The 25,000-nt window shown below is 36.4% G+C and overlaps 1 protein-coding gene and 1 non-coding gene across 3 annotated transcripts in view; one reads left to right on the top strand and one right to left on the bottom strand.

Annotated features, from left to right (window-relative positions):
* Window positions 1–1,745: 1,745 nt before the first annotated feature.
* The window catches only part of LOC144973016 (H(+)/Cl(-) exchange transporter 7-like), a 52,489-nt gene continuing 29,234 nt past the window's right edge, over window positions 1,746–25,000 (top strand). The window contains exons 1-2 of one of the 2 annotated variants that reach the window (XM_078914943.1): window positions 1,746–1,825; window positions 20,142–20,262. In XM_078914943.1, coding sequence (XP_078771069.1) covers window positions 20,212–20,262 — 51 coding nt within the window. In that variant the 5' untranslated portion in view covers window positions 1,746–1,825; window positions 20,142–20,211. Of the gene's footprint in view, window positions 1,826–18,822; window positions 18,910–20,141; window positions 20,263–25,000 lie in introns of those variants that run through there. The other variant, XM_078914942.1, reaches the window with a different exon arrangement.
* On the bottom strand, window positions 8,146–8,248 carry LOC144974276 (U6 spliceosomal RNA). The gene has a single exon (XR_013645682.1). It is a non-coding gene; the product is annotated as a U6 spliceosomal RNA (small nuclear RNA).

Below are 25,000 nucleotides of genomic sequence, written 5' to 3'. Positions count from 1 at the left end.
CTATAGCAAAATAACATAATCATTACGCATTGCTATAGCCGATGAGATAATATTGATTTCAAAGCGTACATTTATTTTCTAAGCAACCCTAAATGTTAATGTCGAGTCTTACCGACCGTTATAATATCTGAGTAGGCTACTTGATATATTAAAAACTTCTTTTCTTTTTCTTTTTCTTATTTATTTATTTATTTTTTTTGTTTGCATCCCCCTTCCACAAAACGTTTCAATTTCAAACATTGTGACGCATCAATGTTTTTTGTTTATCGCATTATATCTTCAACTGCCATGGCAATATACCAATTAAAAGGATTCGACTGTGTTATATATATATATATATATATATATATATATATATATATATATATATATATATATATATATATATATATAATAGAAACCACGAAATAAAAGTTCAATATTAAAGGAGCGATAAATATAATATACTTGAATAACTTTTGATTCCTATTGCATGAAAAGATCTGTAGAAGTCGAGTGTCATTCAAATAGTATAAATATATATATACATATATATCGATATATATGGGTATATATATATATATATATATATATATATATAATATATATATATATATATATATATATATATCAGATAATCAATTAGTGTCTTTTATAACGGTTTTTATTTCATGAGTTATATCATATAGATTGTATAGATACAAGTTTAAACGAGCATCAATACAAGGTTTTAATTTTTTAAAGGAGGTGAATGAAATAAAAAACAGACGCGAACTTTTTATCTGCATTATCCCATATCACAAACATCTTAAAGGTAAAAAATAGTAGGTGAAAAATGAGGTGGATTGAATAGAGAGTCAAAATGATGTTTGCGAAGAAAAATCTTCGGCTGATGAGCTCCTCGACCAGATCAATTCCACTTTGTATTCTGTCTTTTTTTCCTCAAATTTGCTAAATAAAATCGCATTCCTAAAGAAAAGTGTTATCATTATCGAAATTTGGAGATGGCAATGAATGATAAAAAAATTAGACACTTTAAAAGCTATGTTGCGATATGTGTGTGTTTGTGAAATTCTCAGTCTCCTTGTCAGCCATTTGACATCAGTGCATCCAAACTTAAAAACAAAAATTGAGGACAATAAATTTTGCCCTATTTCAATACGTTTTTCTGGCAACATATGAAAAAAATGTCCGCGCTTTGTTTACGTTTTTTTCACATGTGAAATACAAATATTTATTCATCACTGTTTACTTGTCTTTGTCTCACTAAGTGGAAATGGACAATAGCAATTGTCTTCAAGAATGCGATTTTATTTAACAAAATTGAGAAGAAAGAATAGAGAATGCGATGTTGCATTTTATTGTCCATCGATGTAAACATACGTCTAAGTCAAAGGTTTTTCTCCGATAAAATAATTGGAATTTCAAAAAAAAATTAAAGTAATGGGAACCTCTTTCTGTCTTTTTTATCCAATCGCAAAGTATCGGATATTTATTTAACTTTTTTTATTTTCTGCTTTCACACTAAGTGGTATGGGATAAAGTAATACACACACACACACACACACACACACACACACATACTTGTGTCCCTTAACCTCATGGTGAAAATGTAAGTTCACTTTTTTCCAGCGCAGAGACTGCACTTCCTCAGATATTCAACAATTTGACTAAGAGACCAGGCGAGAATATGCTGAAAAACTGACTCTTGGACTTCTCAACAGTATTTGACATGCTTGACCACAACATACAGCTCAGCAATCTTGAGAACAATTTTGGTATATATGGCACTGCACTTAACTAGTTTCTATCTTATCTACTGACTGACCGTAAGCAGACTGTCATGGTTAGTGGTGTCAAATCCTTTATATCTTCCTTAAGAATTTGTGCTCCTCTTGGCTCAGTACTTAGACTGATCTTTTTACATTGTATTAACATGTGTTAACTATCAAATTTCAATTTGATCTTTTATAGAAATTTCATGCAGATGATATTTAAATGTATTGTTGTACTCCCTGTGATGATATTGAAAGTTGTATATGGTCTCTGATATGAATTACAACACACAATAATCAAACGGCTAGGTAGTCTAGTAGAAGTGAAATCGTCGAATAACATCAAAATTGTAAGTGAGGTGATAAAGATAAAGATCTGAACAAGTGTGTATGAAAGGTACCAGACAAAGCAAGATAGAAAAATACAAGGAAAAAAAAACATCAAAAAAAAATCTACCTCGACTAATATAAATATTTTCTACCATAAGCCGATTGTAATTCAGCCAATAAAAAAGTCTGTATTTGTAAATAATGATATTTTTAAACAAACGCCATAATTTAAAAGAAGTGGTCCTAAACCCACGCCTCGAGACTGTAATGTAGTGGAAAAATATGTTGCTATGTTATTATATTCAGTGGTTTGAGAACCCATTCAAGCGACGCGATTTCAATGTCGTGATGCGTCCAATTCGTCATCTACGATACAAGTTACATATTATAATATTATGCTTACAGGCGCAACTGTTCTATACGTACGGTCAAGGGTCTGAAGGAAACGTGTATGAGATTGTGTATTTGTGTTTACAATCCTTTCATGTTCTCCTTCCTGCACTGTGACATTTTCAACAATATAACGACGCTTTAAAGGATTAAGCAGTTTTGGGAATCATACATTCATATCGGGACATTTCAATCATCCTTTTCCTCTACCTCATTTCACTCTTCTTGTGTTATTTTTCTACTTTAATTCATAGTTTATTATTATTATTATTATTATTATTATTATTATTATTATTATTATTATTATTATTATTATTATTATTATTATTATTATAACCATTATTATTATTATTATTATTATTATTATTATTATTATTATTATTATTATTATTATTATTATATTATTATCATTACTATTATTATTATCATTATTATTATTACCATCATTATTATTATTATTATTATCATTATTGTTATTATTATTAGTGTCAATAACAACAACAACTACTACTACTTCTACTACTACCATTACTACAACTACTACTACTACAACTACTCCCACTACTACTACTATACTACTACTACTACTACTACTACTACTACTACTACTACTACTACTACTACTACTACTACTACTACTCCTTCTCGTCGTCGTCCCCTCCTCCTCGTCGTCGTCCCTACCCTCTTTGTTCTAGTCCTCCTCCTCGTCATCACCATTATCATCATCATTATCATCATCATCATCATCATTATTATCATCATCATCATCATCACCATCATCATCATCATCATCATCATCATTTGATATCAGTGAACGATTTAGAACCAGTTACAAATGTCGTCACAAATACGTATATGGAAGGTTGCACAAAATACTATAATCTCTCACTTGTATGGAATATTCCAGCCCAAGAATCTCAAAGGAAAACAATAGAACCAAACTGAAATATGTGACCAATCACCTCGAAGCAGCATTATATTGGGATAAATCTGATGATTAGATATCTAATTCTAAAATTTGAATTTCAACATCCTTCAGTGGGGGGAGAGAACCTTTTTTCTTAAATTTAACCAAAAAAATTAACTTCCGAATGTTTTATGATGTTGAATAAAATAAAAAATAAATTTGCTCACATTTTTGGCATCTAGTTCACTACAACATAATCCCATATGGACGCAGTTGGTTACATATAACATGAAGGATGTCTTGGACATATTCTTTGAAAGTATAAAAATAGATTTTGCCACTTCCCCTGAAATTGTCTCCCCCTCCCTCTTCCCATCCCCACCCCACCCCGCCTTAACGGAGGAAGAGGACAAGAGACTATTAGTTAAAGAACAATGCTAAGATGAGTTCTTATTTTATTGATGTAGTGACAGTAGGTGAGCAGATTATTTTATAGGTTTGCATTAAAATATAATGTTTTCGTCAACGCTAAAATCATGTTCTAAGCGCTTTACCATTTTACAATACAATACAATACCTAATAAGAACTATATTAGGCCGATAGTGTGGCTTTGGTGCCCTATCCCATTGATAAAAAAGACTGATATATACATTAGTAAGACATAAAGTACAGGATATCAATTAATAAACAAAACATAAATTACTCATCTAATTCAAACTTAAGGTGATTAAGGAGAATCAATTTTCATTGGAAGGAAGTGGAAGATATTGCCGGAAAACAGTAACCACTATTGTCAATAGTAAAAAGAAGAAAACTGTAGTGGTTTAATCACCTAATTCGTCAGGACAGTTTATGCAAGATGGTGATTTTTGTTTGTTTATCTGAGAATTGCGGAATAGCGCACACATGTGTGACCAACCGTGTAAAAACGACATTAAGTCAGAGTGAACCTAATGAATGGAATTAAATCTTCAGTTTAACTCATAACTATTAGTTAAAAACACCTGCAGTCATTAACGGCAGCGAGTTTTGTTTATTAAACTCAAGAAAAGATGATTTGATAAATCTGATTATTTTGACTACAGAACCAATTTTCCTTGGAAGGAAGTGGAAGATATTGCTGGAAAACAGTACCGACTACTGCCAATAGTAAAATGAAGAAGAAAACTGTCGTGGTTTGGTCACACAATTCGTCATGACAGTTTATGCAAGATAGTGATGCAAGGAACAGTCGAAGGGCAAAGGAAGATTGTGGTCGGACAACATCAAGTAATGGACGGGACTGGACATGGAAAAGGCCAATGACCGGAAAGATTGGCGGAAAGTTGTGAAGTCTGAATCCCACAAGTCTCCCCGACGATCACCCGGTCATGGGAATGAGTGAGTGAATGAGTATTGAGCGGTCTCAAACTTGCTGAAGGTTCTTTGGTTCCTGGTCAAAAGCAAATTAACAATTACGTTCCCAACGTACAGAGATCGACGAACGACGTGGAGGAAAACAAAAATGTGGCCTAAGACTCTGAAGACAGATCTTCGTTTTCTTCCACATCGTTCGTCGATCGCTGTAGGTTGGGACCGTTAACTCGCTAATAAGAAATAAAAGGACCAGTTCTGGTAGATTCTTTTTAGACCTTGGCGTTGGGTCCAGTTCCTGGAATCGGTCCTTTTTTCAGATTTTCATTGGGTCCAGTTCCCAGAACCGGTCCTTTCTTTTTTTAAATTGGACCTTCTCGAGGAACAGAAATCGCTGGGACCTTGAGTTAGAGGGAGAAGCATGCCAAACGAGTGTACCCGGGCAGCGGCGAGCGATGAAGAGAGAGAGAGAGAGAGAGAGAGAGAGAGAGAGAGAGAGAGAGAGAGAGAGAGAGTGCGGCTATGTGGTCTGGTGGTATGACACTCCCCTTCGGGTCAGAAGGTCTTAGGTTCGAGTCCCGAGCGGAGCATAGTTGAGTCCTTGGAGATGGCTCTTTACTCACATCCCCTCGCCGTACTCATGTGTAAAATGAGTACCTGGCCGTTAACAGTGTTTTCTCTGACTGAAAATATTGTGATAACCTCTAACAGACGTCATGTCTCGTTCTACATGTTAAATGTTGCTTTTGGCTAGGGACTCATTTAAAGTGCTTTGAGCAAGTTTACGGGATATTTCAATTATAAAAGCTCACGTTGTGTTGGGTTTTTATTTGTCTGGGGTTTTTTTTTAGGTTTTTTTTTTTTTTATTATTATTTTTTTTTTTTTTTTTTTTGGGTTTTTAATAGAGGGATGAGTGGGAGTATGTGAGATAGACGTACCAGGTAAAGAACCACCATCTATCGAATTGAATCAAATTTCCATTTCAACCAGTGAATGTTGTCTTCTTTGCATCCTCATTGTTCTTTTACTATTACTCTATCGTCTTTTTAATGACAAGGTATATATTCACACTTGAAGTCCAGTGAGGAAATATTTTTTACCCAAAGATACAATGACCTGATTTATCTAATCGCCTTGACACAACCCCTAACTTGCATTCGTTACAAGACGAAATACCATACCACTGAGCCATCGAAATAAGTAAAGAAGTAGATTAATATAATAGTATCGATAGATTCATACTACAATGAAAAAGTAGTTCGGAGTTGTGTTGCAAAACATATAGAAGGGAGAAAACAAGTAAATGAAGGAATTAATTACGAATAATATATTTCAGGATGACTAATGTATCGGATAAGGTATCGCGCCTGCAAATGACGTAGGGAGTCGATTCCTAATTGAGATTACAAACTCGTGTAAGTTGAATTGATCATCAATTTTTGAGTTGTGCTGCTGTATCGTACCTAGTTTGGATGGTTGCCAATTGCCAATTGATCTCTCTCCATGTCAGTTTTGGTCCAATTTTTCTCCTTTTCTCATCATGCCTCTATGATAAGAAGCATGTGTTTCTATTATTACGTATCCTCTGATTATGTCCGAATCATATTATGAGCCTTCTTTCAGATTGGACCATCACCGCTATTACCATCACCAACAACCCCACCGCCACCATAAACATCAGATTTTTCATTATCTCAAATTAAATTAAAACAACTTGTAGTTGAAAGATGAAAAGACTAAAAGTTAGATCGTCCCAAATTCCTGGTTTTATGTTTTAAATCTCTTTTAAAATGTCAACCAGCTTATCTCACCTCTCAGAAAAATCGTTTTGTACATCAAGTCGATTCCTTCGCTCTTCATCTAATAGAAAACTGCTTGCTACTCTAGGATATTTGAAAATATCAAGTTGAGAAACAAGGGAGGAGGCATCGGTGTAAGAGAAAAATGTGAATAAGAGTATATGAAAGGTACCAAACAGAGCAAGAAAGATAGATGCGAGAAAAAAAACCCATCCCAAAATATCAGTCTTCCTCGACTGGGGATCGAGCCTCAGACTTGCTGATAATCGGTCAGACATGCTACCATTACGTGTAATTACGGTAGAGCATTCAACAAATGCAATCCCCCCCCTCTCTCTCTCTCTCTCTCTCTCTCTCTCTCTCTCTCTCTCTCTCTCTCTCTTGTGCTTTTATCACTATTTCTTTGTTAGGAAGCAGATCCTAATAGGAAAGCTTTGCGTTTTATGACGACGCAGTGTACAAACACGACAGAAAGGGCTTTAGTCTAAGGTAAGGTCAAGGTTTGATTATGGATCCAACCAGGGTCGAATATAGCAGGGAAATTGTCCTGGTCTACTCCAATCCTTGCTATATCCGGTTTTTGCTGTGTCCGTGTCCAAAATGTTTATCCGTAATGTTTGTTTACCGGAAATGTGGACCAATAATTAAAAATCCACTTTTTATAATGCGACCTTATGTATCATCGACTACAAAACATTAGAGTTTGACGAGTTTGCAAGCCAGTAAACAACGAGCAGAAATGTTTGACCAATCATTTCAATCAGGTTAATCCGACGCTGAAATATTTAGTCAAAACTATGAATTCCATGTTAAACTAGATGGGGGGGGGGGGGGGGGTGATGGAGTGGAACTAATCAATATCGTACTTTTGATTATTTTTTACTTTAAACACCTTTTTCCCGATTCGCCCCGATAAAATACAGAATTGACACATTTAGTCAGATTTATCTCTAATTATAATGTGTCCGTGATTTATCTAGTAACACTATCTTGTTATAATTATTGGAGACCAACCCGTTTTCACCTATATTCTTCTTGGCAGGCATTCACTTTCCTTTCTGCTTTTCTTTTCTAAGCTTCTATGTCCCAGGGTCATGTATTTTGAGTACAGACATGACTAACGATTTAAAGAGCTTAACATTTGTCTTCTGTCAGAGGAACCACGTTCCGTCTTTTGCTGTTCCAGATTTTACCAATCCTCTGAAATGCTCGACTTGCAAACCCTATCCTCCTTTTATTTGGTGTATCATTTCCAGCTTAACAAACCTATAAAGTAGGTGTGTGGAAGTTTCTACATCATCTATCTCTCCTCCCTTGACTGTCAACTAATCAATATCATAAAGTCAAGAAAAGCCGATGGTTGGAGATCAACAAAAAATAGGGTCACTCATCAGAAACCGGAGATGTTGCAAGAAGAAAATTGCTCTCAACAAACTGATGAACGGGTCGGTAGGAAAGGCAAAGTAAAAATCAGCGTAAAGATCAAGCTGCATGCAGCCCTGGTAAAGTCTTTGTTAATTTACAACTGTGTACATGGGCATTGACACAAACAGAAGAGAAAAGACTGGAAAGCTTTCACAGGAAACAACTCAGAAAATTCCGCAACACCCAACAAAATTAGTTTTACGAATTTGCGTGTCATCCTTGCGCAGGGGCCATGCTAATCTTCTCTGTATCGTTCCAATTTTAGTATATGTACTGCGTGAACAGCAATGAAGCTCTATACAGCTAGTGCAATGAAAGACCACTCAGTACTTATGCATATTTTAGAGGCGCGATGGAGACTTTTCGGCCACATACTGAGAGGAAACAAATGATATACCAGCAAATAAATCAATGAACACATTTTTCACATCTGGACAGGGTAAATACAAAGGGACACCACCAAAGACAATCTACACAGTACTGAACAGGGACCTAAAAACACCTTCAACTCAAATTACAAACAAAGAAAGACCTTATGTCCCAAAGAAATTTGACAGAAGACTGTAAAAAGTGGAGGGATTTTACACAGCAAATCAAAGAAACAAACAACCGATGCGCCCCAATCGAACGATTGGGATGCGAAAGGCGATTAGTAAATAGTAAATAGTCAATATAATATGTATTCTTTCTATTTGCTACTACTACTACTACTACTACTACTACTACTACTACTACTACTACTACTACTACTACTACTACTACTACTTCCACTACTACTACTACTACTATACTACTACTACTACTACTACTACTACTACTACTACTACTACTACTACTACTACTACTACTTCTTCTTCTTCTTCTTCTACTAATATTACTACAACTACTACTACTACTACTACTACTACTACTACTACTACTACTACTACTACAACTACTACTACTACTACTACTACGACTATTACTACTACTACCACTACTACTACAACCACTACTGCTAATAATGGTAATAATAATAATAATATAATATAATAATATAATAATAATAATAATAATAATAATAATAATAATAATAATAATAATAATAATAATAATAATAATAATAATAATAATAATAATAATAATAATAATAATAATAACAATAATATTAAAAATAAAAATAATAATAATACGACGGCGACGTAACCAACACCTCCAATAGTACACGCTGATGGCATGAGACATTACCAAGTTAACGATTGCACTCGTCAAGTTGTACGAACGATCACGTGATCAAATTTTATTTCCCGTTCTCTCATCACAATTCAGAACGAAAATGGAGAGCCTGCATTTCACGTTAGAAGATGAAAACGGTTAGGAATAATTGTGCTTTTATATTAATCATTTTGCGATAAAAATAAAATATGTTGTAGAAATTGCGATATGATCCTTTTTCATTCGCGGTGTAAATCGTTGACATTGCACTTTGTTTGGTAAAAATCGGACAAAATTACGACTTATTTGATAAAAAATGACTGTGATGACATAATTGTAACTTAAAAAATTATTATGAATAATTTATAACTCCCTTATTTGTGGGCCGATTTGTCATTCGTAGTGTCAATTTTCTTGTAAAAGAGAGATAGGAACTTCCGAGTTATTTTTTCTGATGCGAAATTATTACTTTGTACACTTTAGCACCAAGAAAAACGGTTGGTAAATTTAAAAAAATAGAATTGTAAGTTGGCAGAAACAAAGACTCTACGTCAATGTATTACGTTATTGTTATGCAAAAAATGTAACACCTTTTTTGAGTAGGCTGAATAGCTAAAATCTAAAAGTAAAAATTATAGTTCTGAGGAATTTGAAAGTCAAATTGCTGAATGAAATCAGCTTGAAAAAAGAAGAACATTGGTTCTTATTTCACTGATCGGTTGAAAACCAACTGTTATATGAATAAATTTGATTTAAAAAATTGTATTTGTTTATTTTGGTTTTTTAAAGCAACATTTTTTTAATTTATCGGCCGATTTTCTTTATTTTTATCTCATTTTTCACATCTCAATGAGACGAACATGTTGATGTACTCGTTTGATTCAAAAGAGTTTAAAACAAAATTTCGTTTTTAGATTGCGAGTCCAGCCTTAATATTAAGTCATGAGCGTTGAGACAATGACGCAATCATTACATACAAAACCTCGTGGTCCAGGCCACAGGGCTTTTGGTGTTACAGAACCACTCGTCACGTTCGATCAAGCGTGTCCTTTGAAGGTGTACCGCCTTTATGAAGGCTCTCAAACGATATCCAGCATCGGTGCTACAGAGATCTCGTTCATGGCGGCGAGATGTGACGTAAGAAGGCTAGATCCGGATAACTTTTTCCTCGTATCTCGTCGATCGGTACGATTTCGTCAGACAGGTAACGGACGCAAACTCTTCGCAGACTACTGAGAAACCACGAAAGCTATAGCATGTGCGCGAGGTTAAACCTTTAGGTGTGTCTAATCCTAGGCCACCTATTATAATAAACCAGTGATAAGGCCCCTTGGTTACAGTAAGTGGTCGTAGATCAGTCATACATTCTAAGAATTCCAAGATCTGAGTTACATAATAAAGTCAAACATAAAGGGCCTGTGGTAAAAATATATAAAAAGATTGACTCATTATGCCATTTTTCTGGGCAAACTGACCAACAACAAACAAAAAAAAAAGAAACTTTTTTTTATTTTGGCCCGAAAACTTTTACTTCATATTATTGATTGATTAAAATGACCCAAACTTGTCAAATGAAAAAAGTCCAGAATGAACTTAAAATAGTCTCCGGCGTAGGATGTACTTTTTGGGGGTTTTTTTTACAAATGAGAAGCCATGTTAATCTATCTATTCACCAAAGAAAGGTCTTCTGGCCAAAAGTGAAAAGGCGTATTGTTTCTAATAACAGAAAATGAAGTGAGTCGAAAAGTGCAAGGAGACAATAGAGAATATTTTTCCCGCCGCTATGGGGGCTCAAACCCACGACTTACCCCCGGTACTGATATGGCAACGAGTGGTGGATGGTGTTGACTGCATCTCACGGCCAGGTGGAGTTGTCGTATCAGTAAGATTGTGGATTCGAGTCCCATCGCCGCCAAAAGAAAATGTTTTTCTCTATTGTTTTCTTGCACTTTTCTACTCAGTTCATTTTCTGTTATTATCAACATAAGTGCCTGCTCCACTCATTTTTCCTTATTGTTTTTGTACGGCACTACAACAGTTTATCGAATCCAGGCGAAATGGGGAATTGTTTGAGATTGTAAAAATGCCAATTTACAATCTTTACATATTTTCTATTTCCATCGGATTCTTGTCTTCCCTGCAGCTCATTCGGTAAAACACAATGTTTACAGGCTACTGGATTCGTTTTACGCCAAGGAACGTCATGAGATTTGCTCTATCCTCACAGTCAATACTCTTCTCTTTAAGCTTTAAACTTGAACATGTATATAGCTTAATATCCACTAGACGTGCTCAAAGCGTTTTAGAGGGGGTTCCTAGTCAACAACAACACTTAATATGTAGGACAAGACATGACAGCGGTTGAGCAATATTGCCTTTTTTCCTACAGAGACAAAGCTGTTAACGGTCAGGTAATCAGTTTACAAGCCACCAAAACAGAAGAAAATTGTGTTTGACCTTTACAAACGATTCCAAGGGATTTATTCGCATTTAACATGAAAATAATTTAATACAATGCCCAATTTTCGTCAGATATTCAGATTTGTCAATGCATTTCTGCTTAATCATTTTATGGTGATTAATTTTTGTAAACAAGAAAGGGTTTTCTTTTTTCAGAAATGAAATCATTAGAAATTATAGAAAAACTTTCTATTGATCATAAAGTGGTCGACTTGACTATGAAGAGCAAAAATTCCACATCATTATTCCTCTCACTATTTGGACTAACTTATGCCTGTAAATTTCCTAACGCATTTAGCAATTGCATCCACTGGAATGGAAAAAAAGGTCATGTTACTCATTACACACCAATAAATTGTAAATTGTGTGTAACCATTAGTGTTTATAGTCTGATTGATAGAATTTAGGTAAGCCAACAGGATGTATAGAAACAATAAGAAAGAATTGGATGACGTCAGCTTCGTACCTTTTATACTTTGGCTGCCCAAGCTCATTTAATTTTTATATTATATTGATACTTTACGTTTAATTAAAATACTCATAACATCCACCAACTGGATATAACGTACCGTCACAAAAAAAGTATCTGTAACCTTGAAAATGACTGTCTAAAAACAATAACAAAGAGCTGGGTGATGTCAACTTCGTTCCATCTATATAACGTATCGTTTCTTACTCATTTGGACATTGTGAGGAGTGTAGTAAGAAAGCTTCAATGCCAGTTTGACTCTTTACAAATGTTATTGAAGGAACGAAATTGACTCCATTCAGCTCTTTGCTATTGTTTTATTCAGCCATTTTTATGAGTAGTTGTGAATTGTATTAATCAGACAATAAACGTTAAAGGTTACATATAGTTTTGTGTGTTGGTACATAACAAGAATTGAAGTGAGGAGGAAAGTGCCAGAAGACAATAGAGAATAAAAATTTCGCGCGGCAATGGGGGCTCGAACCGCAACATGACTGGTACAACAAATCCGCCTGGCCTGGGAGAGCATGACTTTACCGCATGAGCTATCCACGACTCCTAAAAAGTGGTTTCAAACTCTATGTCTATCTTGAGCCGCTCTACCCGGCTTCTCGAGGTCATGGGTCCAACACACACAAGCGCCGCGAAGTTTGTTAGCCAGCTTAATGGCCATATTTTCAACACAAATATGTATCATAGAAACGATTGAGACATTGAGTAAGCTCGGTATTTGGGGTGAATATTAATTCAGAAATGTGGATGGAGCATGCACTTATGTTGATAAAAACAGGAAATGAAGTGAGAAGAATTTTTTAAAATTCTCTGTTGCGTCTGGCACTTTCCTACTCACTTCATTTCTTCTTATTATCAACATAAGTGCCTGCTCCACCCAGTGTTAGTACATTATATCCGGCTGGTGTATGTTATGAGTTTCTTTTTAAATAACTAAACGTAAAGCATCAATATGTGTCGCGTTGTATTTACTGGGCGGTTTTGTCCCTCCGGCGCCTTTGCTACACTTGCCCAGTGCCAGTTGTATTCACTGAGTGGTATTGGTCCCCTCCAACGCTTGTACTACACTTGCCCAGTACCAGTTGTGTTCTCGGAGTGGTATTGGTCCCCTCCAGCGCTTGTGCTACACTTGCCCAGTACCAGTTGTGTTCTCGGAGTGGTTTCGCTCCCCTCCGACTCCAGTGCTAAACTTGGCCAGCGCTGTCCTCCACACTGTCGTACTAAAAACCCAAAAACAAATACCCCCCCCCCCCCAAAAAAAAAAGGAAACAAAAACATTTGAATAGTTTGGTCAGAAAACTCGGCTTTCATAGATCGATTGATTTGTCAAGGAAGCAGAGGAAAAACATTTATTGAATTCGCTCGTTCAATAAAGGAAGTATAAAAAAAGGTTAATAACAAACGATTATTGTCGGTTACTTTTATTTGATCGAAGTGATGAAAATCAAGTTAACCCTTCATAAAAATATTGCAAAAACTGAAATTATCATACCCCCAGCCCTTCTTACCCTTTTCGTCAGGGAAAAAAAAGGAATAAATAAAAAAAAAAAAATTAAAAACCCAAAATCACTCATTCATTGAAAAAGAAAAAGAAATCAACCAAACATATGCTGTTGAACGATTATAATGTTAGTTTTATTGATTGACACAATAAAAAAGTATATTGAAATCAATATACCGCCCCAAATAACAAAATCTTGAAAATCCCCCCCCCCTCTCCCACCCCCCCCCCCCCCACCTCATTTCCTCCACCGTCAAACCCCTCCTCTTCTAGATCAATAGTTGATTCAGCGCACGTATCGAATATTATTGGATTCTTCCGTTTATAGAGCAGTAAAGTTAGGTGCCCCAAACGTAAACAATAACAAGTTGCTAGTGATTTCTGTTAGGGACCGGAATAATTTACGCACAATATAGGTCTCCCAATTTTGTAGTTTGAGTTGTAGGCAATACACTTTCAGTATTGAAAATATGTTTACATAAAATCTAACAGTTGCAGAAATAATAATATAAGGCTAAATTATTATGAAAATCAGGCTCCGAATAATTCTCGTTTTGTTCACACCAGCGCAATAATTTGCTCTGGTCTAAAAATAGATAGACTGTAACTTTTGATAAATTTTAGAAAATTTTACCTTTTGTTCCATAAAATATCCATATCTAGACATTATTTGATGCATGATCGAGTATTTATGAATATGTGTTTCTTTTGCCACCTAACAGCCAAATTTTAAAGGTTATTTTTTGCTATTATTTACATTGGAACGTGAGCTGTCAAGACAGGAACATGTGGTTTGCCACGTGCTTCTCGACCTTTGTTTACGTTTGGGGCACCTAACTTTACTGTTCTATACATTTGGGAATATGAACGTGATTTCATTAGAAGTTGAACTTTGCCACCGCACTTGGTAACTGATTCTAGATTTTAAAAGAAGGAAACATAATAATTTACGCTTATTTTCACAGAGACAAATTTTACGTTATCAAGTGTGTACAATTTTATCGGTATAGGTTATAACGAGGGGACATTTTTATAGGTACTTACCGAGGCCTTTTAGGCGATTGGAGCATGGGCCATTGACAAATCTACTCCGTCTTGTTCGGCTCTATATCATCTTCTAAGCTTCCCTCATTGTTAAGCGTTCTGTTTTCATCTTCCCCCATCAATGTTCTCCTTTAGCTCTTTTTACGTTCCCAGCTGTTTCCATGTCAGAGCCTGTCTTGTAATACACTACAACCTCTCTATAACGACATCGTCGGGGATGAGAAATAATGTCGTTATGGTGAGTTGTCGTTATAGCAGAGCAACTAAAAACAGTGGGGGTGGGGGGGGGGGATATAAATTGCTTGACTACGATCGTCTTTTAAAGTCGCTATTTCGACCGAAGCAGGCTAGACTACCTTTAAAATGGCACCATGTAGCTTCTTGAAATGACATAACAAGCCATTGCTCGCTTGAAATCTCGTTACTAGCGTGTCTACTATTGTCTTCGCCTGGTTTATAGATAAAAATGATAGGCCGCGACGTCGGTGTGATTATCGCTAAACTCTGCTTGAAATATGTCAGCACAGTTTAATCAACATCAGCTTTCGATCGATGGCAACCGCTGCTTTTTTATGGTTCAAGTCCATGCTCTTCATCCCATTTCCCTTCGTTCTTGATGATCATGTTAAATTAATGCGCAATCCCCGAGCTACATCCGTTCCGAACGTGAGGCAAAGCAAGACAAAAAACTAGCTTGGGTGGAATCATTTGCTCACCAATCTATCGCCGATGGCAGCAGCTTCTAATATTGTCACATTACTATATTATGATGATCTATCCGGTATCCAAACTCATCGCCGCAATCGTGTACGTTCGCGAACCCGTCCGAAAGCTTCGTTACAGCGCAACGTTCAACTATCTAGATGCTCTGCAGTTTCGGGATCATGACCACAACGGGTACATGTTGGACAGGTGGCAAGTCCCCACTGATGAAGCAAATGTGCCGATAGGCAGGTTCTCGGACGAAGTCGGTTAGCTGCCACCCAATGTCATATGAGAGAAGTTGGTCCCCGATTAAGATGTTCAGTTTACTGCAAAGGTGGAATGCAGTGACCACGGTTTTTGAAGTGTTCATCTTCAAGTACCACTTGTCAAAGTAGGATTTGGATCTTGTGACGCCCTCACTGACTACGCTCTCGAGATGGGTCTAGACCTTACTTTGAGTAACTAGCTCCTAGCCGCGTATCCCAGCCTCGGGGAGGATTGTTCGGCATGTCGCTAATGTAGACATTAAACAACATTTTCGCCAGATCAGATCCCTGGGGGATGCCATTCCTCATTTTCCTGACTTTACTTGTGATGTCTCCCAGGCGACGTGGAACTGTCTTTCCACTAAGATTGAAGAGAACTACTACAAGGTCTTTTTGCACCTTATGATGTTTGCAAGTTTAATCGTTAACCCTTCGCACCAGACCGTATCGTGATAGGTCAATAAATACAGCACCAGTCTGGTTTTTCCTTTCAAATCCTGCTTCAATATGCTCTCTAGTGCACCTCCCTTCCTTAACGCCCGCAAGCTCGGGTGGCAGGGCAGCGTCTAGGACTGGCCCCCATCGGTTCAATAGCACACGCTCCAAAAGTGTGTACAGTTGCCCCTAAAGGATCACCGCCTTGATGTACTGTTGGGGTGTTTTTATCAGGAGCAAATGGGTAATTTGATTTAAAAGTCTGATGTCACTTCGCCCAGCAACGGCGACCATCGTGTTCTAAACAAAGAAAATCTGTACTTTTTATTCTTTATGCTGGCTAGAATTTATCATATGTCTTGTGATCATAATGTGTAAAAGTCAAAACATGATCAAATTTATAGGTTTTTTTTCCTCTGGATACGCTTTTATGCTCGCCGGAGAAATACTTCATAAGGGCGTCCGCCATTGTTCTGATAGTTTAGAGCCAGTTACTAAGTTATCATGCGTCATTACGAGGGAAATGACGTTTCGACTGTTGAAGCGTATTCTGGTTGACCGTCACTAGACCATCCCGGATGTCGAGCCGATATACGGGCGCCTTGAACTGCCTTGATGTGACGGAGTGAAGATAAAACCCGGAGCCCGAATGGCTTCGGCCATCACGAGACGGGTCCACATCTTATTTTTAGTAACGAGCGCCCAGTCGCTCGCGCGCCAAAGGTATTATATTCAGCGCTTTTCTCTTCAGTTTGTTATTATTATTATTATTATTATTATTATTATTATTATTATTATTATTATTATTATTATTATTATTATTATTATTATTATTATCATCATCATCATCATCATCATCATCATCATCATCATCATCATCATCATCATCATCATATATGCTGATGACCTATGCCTCGCAACACAGGATGTGTCCTTCCAACCAATCGAGAGCAGACTGACAAATGCCCTAGACACCCTTACAAAGTACTACACTAAAAACTCGCTGAACGCCAACCCAGGGAAAACACAAGTGTGTGCATTTCACCTCAACAACCACCAAGCCCACAAAAAACTTAACATCAAGTGTAATGGCCAGACATTAGAGTACAACTACCACCCAGTGTACCTCGGAGTGACGCTTGATCGGACTCTGTCCTTCAGAGAACACGTGAGGAAGACCAAGGCAAAAGTGTCCACGCGTAATGCCCTCCTTGGAAAGCTGGCAAACATGAACTGGGGAACTGACCCTAAAACTCTAAGGACCACAGCATTGGCCCTCAGCTACTCAACTTCGGAGTACTGCTCAGCTGTATGGGCCCGATCATGCCATGCCTCCAAGCTAGACCCCGAGCTCAACAACGCCTGCCGGATCATAACGGGCCAGCTGAGAGCAACACCATTACCACTGGTCTACCGTGCAGCAGGAATAGCCCCACCACACATCCGGAGGGAAACGCATGCCCAAATACAAAAATACAAACAGGAAATGGACCAGAGAAACCCCCTTCATGACCACAATTGCCCCAAAAGCAGGCTCAAATCAAGGAAAAGCTTCCTCACAGTAGAGAGCCTTCACCCAGACCACTCAGCATTCTTCCGCCTGGACAAATGGGTAGAATGGGACAAGACAGCAAACGATGCCCTCCAGCCCCCAACAGAAAAGCTCCCAGCAGGCACAGACCTCAAGAGAAAAGAATGGGTGGCGTTGAACAGAGCTAGAGCAAAGGTGGGAAACACCGCCACCAACCTCTTTAAATGGAAAATCTCACCGGGCACTGAATGCCCATGCGGTCACCCCAGACAGACCATGGACCACATCCTGTCTGAATGCTCGCTGGGACCTCACTGCACCAATGCTGACCTGAGGGAATGCAACCAGACTGCCCGGGACTGGCTGACTCACTGGCGCGACAAGATATGATGATGATGATGATGATGATCATCATCATCATCATCAACATCATCATCATCATCATCATCATCATCATCATCATCATCATCATTATCATCATCATCATTATTATTATCAACACCATCGTCATAATGATCATCATCATCATCATCGTCATCATCATCATCACCATCATCGTCATCATCATTATTTACACATTGGCCTTTGATCGACACAGCAAAGCATGGCATTCCACCGCACTGCATCATCATTATCATCATCATCATCATTATTATTATCAACATCATCATCATCATCATCATCATCATCATCATCATCATCATCATCATCATCGTCATCATTATTATTTACACATTGGCCTTTGATCGACACAGCAAAGCATGGAATTCCACCGTACTGCTGATACTCCCTATCGTGTTTCTATTGATCTTCCTTGTTTTGACTCTGATATCATTTGAGGACATGACAACTACATCCGTCTCTGAAATACAAGATAACATATGACTTACCAACCGTCTCAAAACGGTACCTATTATGTTGGGTAGAATTGGATGATTTAAAAAAATGAATATTTAGCTACAATTATTTTTAGTTAAAATAAATGCTCTCGGTAAAAATAATGAGTTTTATTTCAAACTTTTAAAAAATACTTAAATTTTCAAATTCTTGTTATTTTTACTTTTAATTAATTCCTTTTTTTCTCATTTAGTTCATTCCGACAATAAGCAGCTTGGCACGATGGGTCACATAATATGTTGTTTAGATACGGTAGATGGCAGGGATAGTTGGGGTGGGGGCGTTGATGAAATTCCCAATGTTTTGTTATCATAATATTATTGTATGATTCGTTATAATCTAATTGACGCTGACAGTGTCATTGTAGCCTGTTCTGTGCAACATTCTTGATTGTCTGATGAACAACCTGCTGAGGGGTCGATGTATGGAAAAACGGTAGGATATAATATTAAGATCTTATACTGTATTAAACAAGAATGATTATATTGTACCTTTTTCTTTTAAACAAAAATGATAACCCCTCCCCCCCCCCCCTGCCCCCCCCCCCCAAAAAAAAAAAAATCTCAAATAAAACATTATCATAACAAACATAACAAAATCCATAATATGTAGCTAGAAACGTGTCAGTGTCTGTCCCTTCTTCAACATACAATAAAAACATTATCAAATGACAGTAGGTACTGTCCAACTCTAAAAGAAGAAAAGTTGTTTGGTTATTTGTTTTTCAATTTTTTCCTTCAAATATCGATCGATTAAATGCGCCTCATTTTGTCAAAAGTTCTATTACCCGACCCTGAGATTTTTAAAAATTATTTTCATTATTGGTTTGTTTGTTTGTTTGTTTGTTTGTTTGTTTATTGTGTTTTGTTCTTCTTCGTCTTCTTCTTTTTCTTCTTCTTCTTCTACTTCTTTTTTCTTCTTCTTCTTATTTTGTTTTGTTTTTGTTTTCTATTTAATGTAGAAAGAAGACAGTACAAGTGATCTCTCCGCCCGCTATGGGGAGGTCAGAAGTTCCCACTTGCAATTTTGATTGTCGTAATAGGGTTCCACAGTCGTGACGTCACTTAGCTCATAATGACGCATATTAACTTGGTTAGAAACTATCGGAACAATGGCGGACGCCCTTATGAAATACATCTCCGACTAGCATAAAAGTGTATCCAGAGGAGAAAAACATTATAAATCTGATCATGTTGTGACTTTTATACATTCTGATCACATGACATGTGAAAAAGTTCTATCCAGCATGAAGAATAAAAAAGTACCGATTTTTAAAAAAAATAATAATTTTAGAACCAAGTTGCTGTTTGCTGGGCGGACGTGACATCAGACTATTGAATTCTATTCTGATAATTTTACCTGAAAGCTGGAATCTCACTCTTAATCAGGTTCATCTCGATATGATACCCAGATTGACGTTGTGGGACAGTCAATGAGAAAGGGAACACAACTCTCTCGCTTTAATCCTTCAGCATACGAATATGTTTGGGACTAATTCAGCCTTCTAGTTTATTGATAATCACACAGAGGGACGACCTACAGGTTGACAATATCCTAGCTTGCTCCATCCAGTTGTTTATGTTAAAAGGGCAAAAGATAAAACCCACTCATTTTTGGGGGGATTCTTTTTTTAAAAAATTGTTTATTTATTTATTTATTTCTTGCAGTGAGGGTTTGTCGGGCTGAGTTTTGAACCACCAACCCTAACACGCTGCCAGATCAAGTAACTAGTGGTTCATGAGTGAATACAAAGCATGTTACCGCCAGCTCTTGGCTGGAGACAACGCGGTGAGTTGTAATAAAATCACTTTTATACATTATGGTATTTAAGTTACATTCAAAAGACATGACATCGTCAGTTAATTAGGGCAATAGAACGTGAAATACAATGTGATCACACAATTTGCAAATAAATAAACAAATGACTTAAAAAACTACATTTCAAAAATCCTCTGATATTAATATGATCATCGTGTTTCCAGGATAATAACGATAAGCAATGAAAAGTAGAATTATCATCATCTTATTCATCAAATACATCTTATAATTTAAAGAGCTTCCTATCGATGGCGATAAGTAATCTATTCATATTTATAGTTTTTGATTTAACGTTTTTATTTTATTTGTTCAATGCGACTTCCACTTATATTTATATGCAGGTCTGATAACCCTAAATGTTATGGGCTCGTCGTAATAATGGAAATACTATCAAACCAATGCAAAATATTGTCCATTACAACAATGTTAAATCAAACCCATAATTGCTTTCGGTTATCAGGCATGCAAATAAGTGCACCTTGGCTCAATGTCAACTGTTCTTATGATATTTTGAGCGTAGGTTTGTCAAAAAAAAAATGTAAAGGGATGTTTGATAAAAAAAAAATGTAAAGGGATGTTTGATAAAAAAAAATGTTATTCGTCTCCGGGAGTAACTTTTGACTTCTTGACTTAACATAATCATCTTCGTTCCTTGTGGAAAACATGGCCTCTACGAGCGTCCGCCATCTACGTATTTCTGTCCTTGGCCATCTTCTTGGTAGCCTCCCAGGTGGGGCCTGCCATTTTCATTTCTTCTGACAGTGAGCGCCTCCATGTCTGTTTTGGACGCCCCACCTTTCGTGTCCCTTGGGGGTTCCACTCCGACTGATTTGGGCTTTAATGTTTTAAAGTCAATTTGTGACCACTCGCCTCTAATCGGTATTTTTATGTCGGGATGAACCCTTTACTTATAATATAATGTTGAGCTTAACTTTGACTTTTGAGTTACAATGATTGTTTTCATTGAAAAAGGTGAATTGTGGTTTCTTAAAATTTCCAAACACGTGACCTTCCCTAGCACTAGTTCTGGTTATTTTGACTTTTTTTTAAATTGAGTTTTTATATAGCGCAATATCCACTAATCGTGCTCAAAGCGCTTTACAAGGGGTCCCTGGCCAACAGCAACACTTAGCATTTAGGACGGGACATGACATGACGCCTGTTAGGCGATATTATAATTTTTCGGACAGATACAACGCTGTTAATGACCAGGTAATCATTTTACACCTTAATACGGTGAGTGAATGTGAGTAAAGAGCCTTTTCCAAGGACTCAATTATGCGCCGAGCGAGGCTCGAACCCAGGACCACATATTATAAATTTACTTCATCTTGTTCATTCCGACGCTGGGTCACATTTGGTCAAAACTGTGGACAACTTTATACAACTGAAAGGGTTATTTTAATGTCTTATTAAGAGATCGAAATTATATCAATGTACCAACGCAAGAATAAATTAATAAATAAAGACACAAATAATTTAATAAATAGAGTAATAAATCAATAAATCAATAAACAAATAATAATTGTTTTTTCAAAAAAAATAATTTCTTGACATTTTAATCACCCAAATACAACATCTAACAAGGAGAAGAAATTAAACATAAAATTCCATAGAGCCCCAGATATTTATGTATATCTATGAAGATTTATAATATAACCATGTCCCCAAAAACAGACTTTTTTATATCTTTGAATAGCGTCTAATGTTCGATCTACAGTTTCGGAAAACTCGTTGGCGATATTTAACATGAATCATTGCAATATTGAGACATCTCGGCATCCATTGTGTTGATACCGAGACATCTTAATATTGCACTCACTGATGTATTAACGGCATTAATTGATGGGGAAAAGGGTGTAATGACATTCAAATCCGGGGTTTGAAGAGTTGAGTTTTTCTAGGCAATGGTTTCATTCTCATGTACTGATTTGCTGCAAATCATAACCAACTTCAGAAAAGTTGGCAGTTTGACAAACAGTGAGCTCAAATCCCAAACCCTTTACATAACAGCTTGGGGAGGCAATTGCTTAGCAGTGGAAAGGAACAAAATAAATTCAAATATTAAAAAATCTATTAAACGCTATATAAATGATGTTGACGATGTAGATCTTTTATACGAGAAATTTTGTATAAATAAAATAACTAAAATATTAAATGACCAGTATCATCCACTAAGACCATCAGTTATTATGTCAGAAAGAAGTGGTCGCCCTTATTCTATTTCAACGAAAACAGAGAGACACCGAAAATCTTTTCTGCCGTCCAGTATTAGGCTTTATAACAACAAGCAAAAATCATTTTATATAATTATTTCGCATTTTTACTTTCAAAAAATGTAAATATTAAATTATTAATTTATTTGTTTTGCAATCTTTTCAATTTTTAATTTATAGTGACAGTTTTGACTATTTTACAGTGTTGAAATTATTAATATTATAAAGCGCAGCTCTTGTTATGGAGCTACTCCTTTTTCATATATACATCCTATTTCCATTGTATTTTTATCTTATTATGTAAATTATAACACGTCTGTACAAAAAATTTCCTTTTTGGGATGCAATAAAGTATTATTATTATTATTATTATTATTATTATTATATTATTATTATTATTATATTATTATTATTATTATTACTTATGATGAATGGAATTGCGCTGTTACTTTGCGCAGCCCAAACGTTTTGATGCTAAATGTCATAATTCTTAAACTTTGGTTGAGTTAATAATAATAAATGTACTACTGAGGACAAGACAAGGTCTCAAAACAGTTCTAATTGACAATAGATTGTGCTTTGATTTTATGCATCACTTGATTTCTCCATGTGTTCCATTCTCGTTTTAGTTCTTCATTGTGGCAGCTGTTAATATTGAGTCTAAGTTGCTTTTGTTCTTCTGGTTGTTGTTGGAGGATTGGAAGAAGCTCCTTTTGAAATTCGTTGTCTTTGAAAGAGTTTCGTCTCTGACCGAAATGATAGTGTCGATCAATTTCTGGTGTTGTAGGACAGGGTTTGTTTCCGGATTGATTTGTATAATCTCAGGTTTGTCTCTTTGTTTTTTTAATGCATTATGTATATCTTCATCTTTTAGGCTAGTAAAATATGTTGCTGATTTTGGTCTGGGTTTTAAATCTTATTTTACTGACTGCTTGAAAGCAGTTACTGGTGGTCTGTGGTCAGTGTTTACGTTTGTTCCAGAATGTCGTGTTCTTGCATTGTTAAAGTGTTTTTTGTAACGTTCCGAAACAACAACATAGTATATTTGGCTATAAATCTTTACGATATTGTCATCTACTTTAATTGATCCTTCCCAAATGGTTATATGTCTAGATCGATGCTTGAATGCTGCATTGGCAATAAACATTCGGTTTTCTGTGCAAAGATCAATTAAGCGTTGACCATAATCATTTCTTTTGCCTTTGGAATAGTTGCCTTAAACAGCATTCACCTTCAAATTTCTGGTCTGTTTGTAAAATCCTCCACCAGTATGATATCTTCTTCTTTTATATTTGTTAATGAGGTTTTCTATTTCCTCATAAATCTTCTCTCTCTCTCTCTCTCTCTCTCTCTCTCTCTCTCTCTCTCTCTCTCTCTCTCTCTCTCTCTCTCTCTCACACACACACACACACTCTTATCAGCGTCGATTACTGTTGATACTACGGTGGGTATATGAGTGTTGATTATGATTGGAGATCTGTTATTATTTAATATATTGGCAGAGTTCTTAAATTTTAATACTGCTAGCCTATCATGAATGATCCTGTGTTTCCAGATGTGGCAGCCATGACCGAGATATTAGAAATCCCAAACCCCCTGTCATTGCTAATATGTTTTATGGAATGTTCGAACATAAAACACATCTTGATCTCGGTTCCGGTAAACTGGTTCTGTTGAATAAACCAAACAAGAAAAAACAAGGACCATTAGAAAATCTAAGACCAATTGTTCTTCTTTCACCACTGAGAAAACTTCTCACCGTAATAACACTCAATAGAATAAGATCAACGGTGGAGGAATATCTGTCTCCGACAAAGAGCAGATTCAGAAAAGAGAAGAGTACAGTGACATCGTATGGGCTCACAGGTGGTTGAAAGCCAGAACTGAAAAGTAAAAGAAGAATTCACTACATATATTGGGCATTGACATAAGCTCTGCCTTTGATACAATGCTTTTGAAGGCACTAAACTCAATTCTCGAAAAAGATCATTTCCGACTAATAAGATCACTGCTGGCAAACACAATACTTCCGTTAACATCTGGTGAGCAAGCAGTTTCACTATTCATTTCGCTGTGAACTCCCCAATGAGACGGTCTGAGCCCCAATTATTTTCACCGTATATTTGGAAGCATCACTAAAAGAATTAAGACAAAAACTCCCGATTCGTCAAATCCTTACCCGCGACTGATCTACGCAGACGACGTTGATATCATATTTGATACAGCAGACATGGCGAAGCAAAACTTACCAATAAAATCCAATACTCTGTGACATTGGAATCTTAAGGCGAAAGAATCCAAAACAGAAATTACAGTGGCTAACAAGAAACAAGCGGAATGGAAAAATGTAAGAAAACTCGGAAACTTGATTAATGAGAATGAAGACATTAAACAGAGAAAAATGCTAGTCCAAACTACATTCAGAGAAATACACAACGTTTGGAACAGGACGAACATCATCGATCAAAATAAAAGAATACGCCTTTGCGAAA

Source organism: Berghia stephanieae, chromosome 5, assembly GCF_034508935.2.
Source record: "Berghia stephanieae isolate SIO BIC M18660-M18661 chromosome 5, UCSD_Bste_1.3, whole genome shotgun sequence".
NCBI lineage: Eukaryota > Metazoa > Mollusca > Gastropoda > Nudibranchia > Aeolidiidae > Berghia > Berghia stephanieae.
Note: the sequence above shows the minus strand (reverse complement) of the source record. Positions and strands in the feature narration are given on the sequence as shown.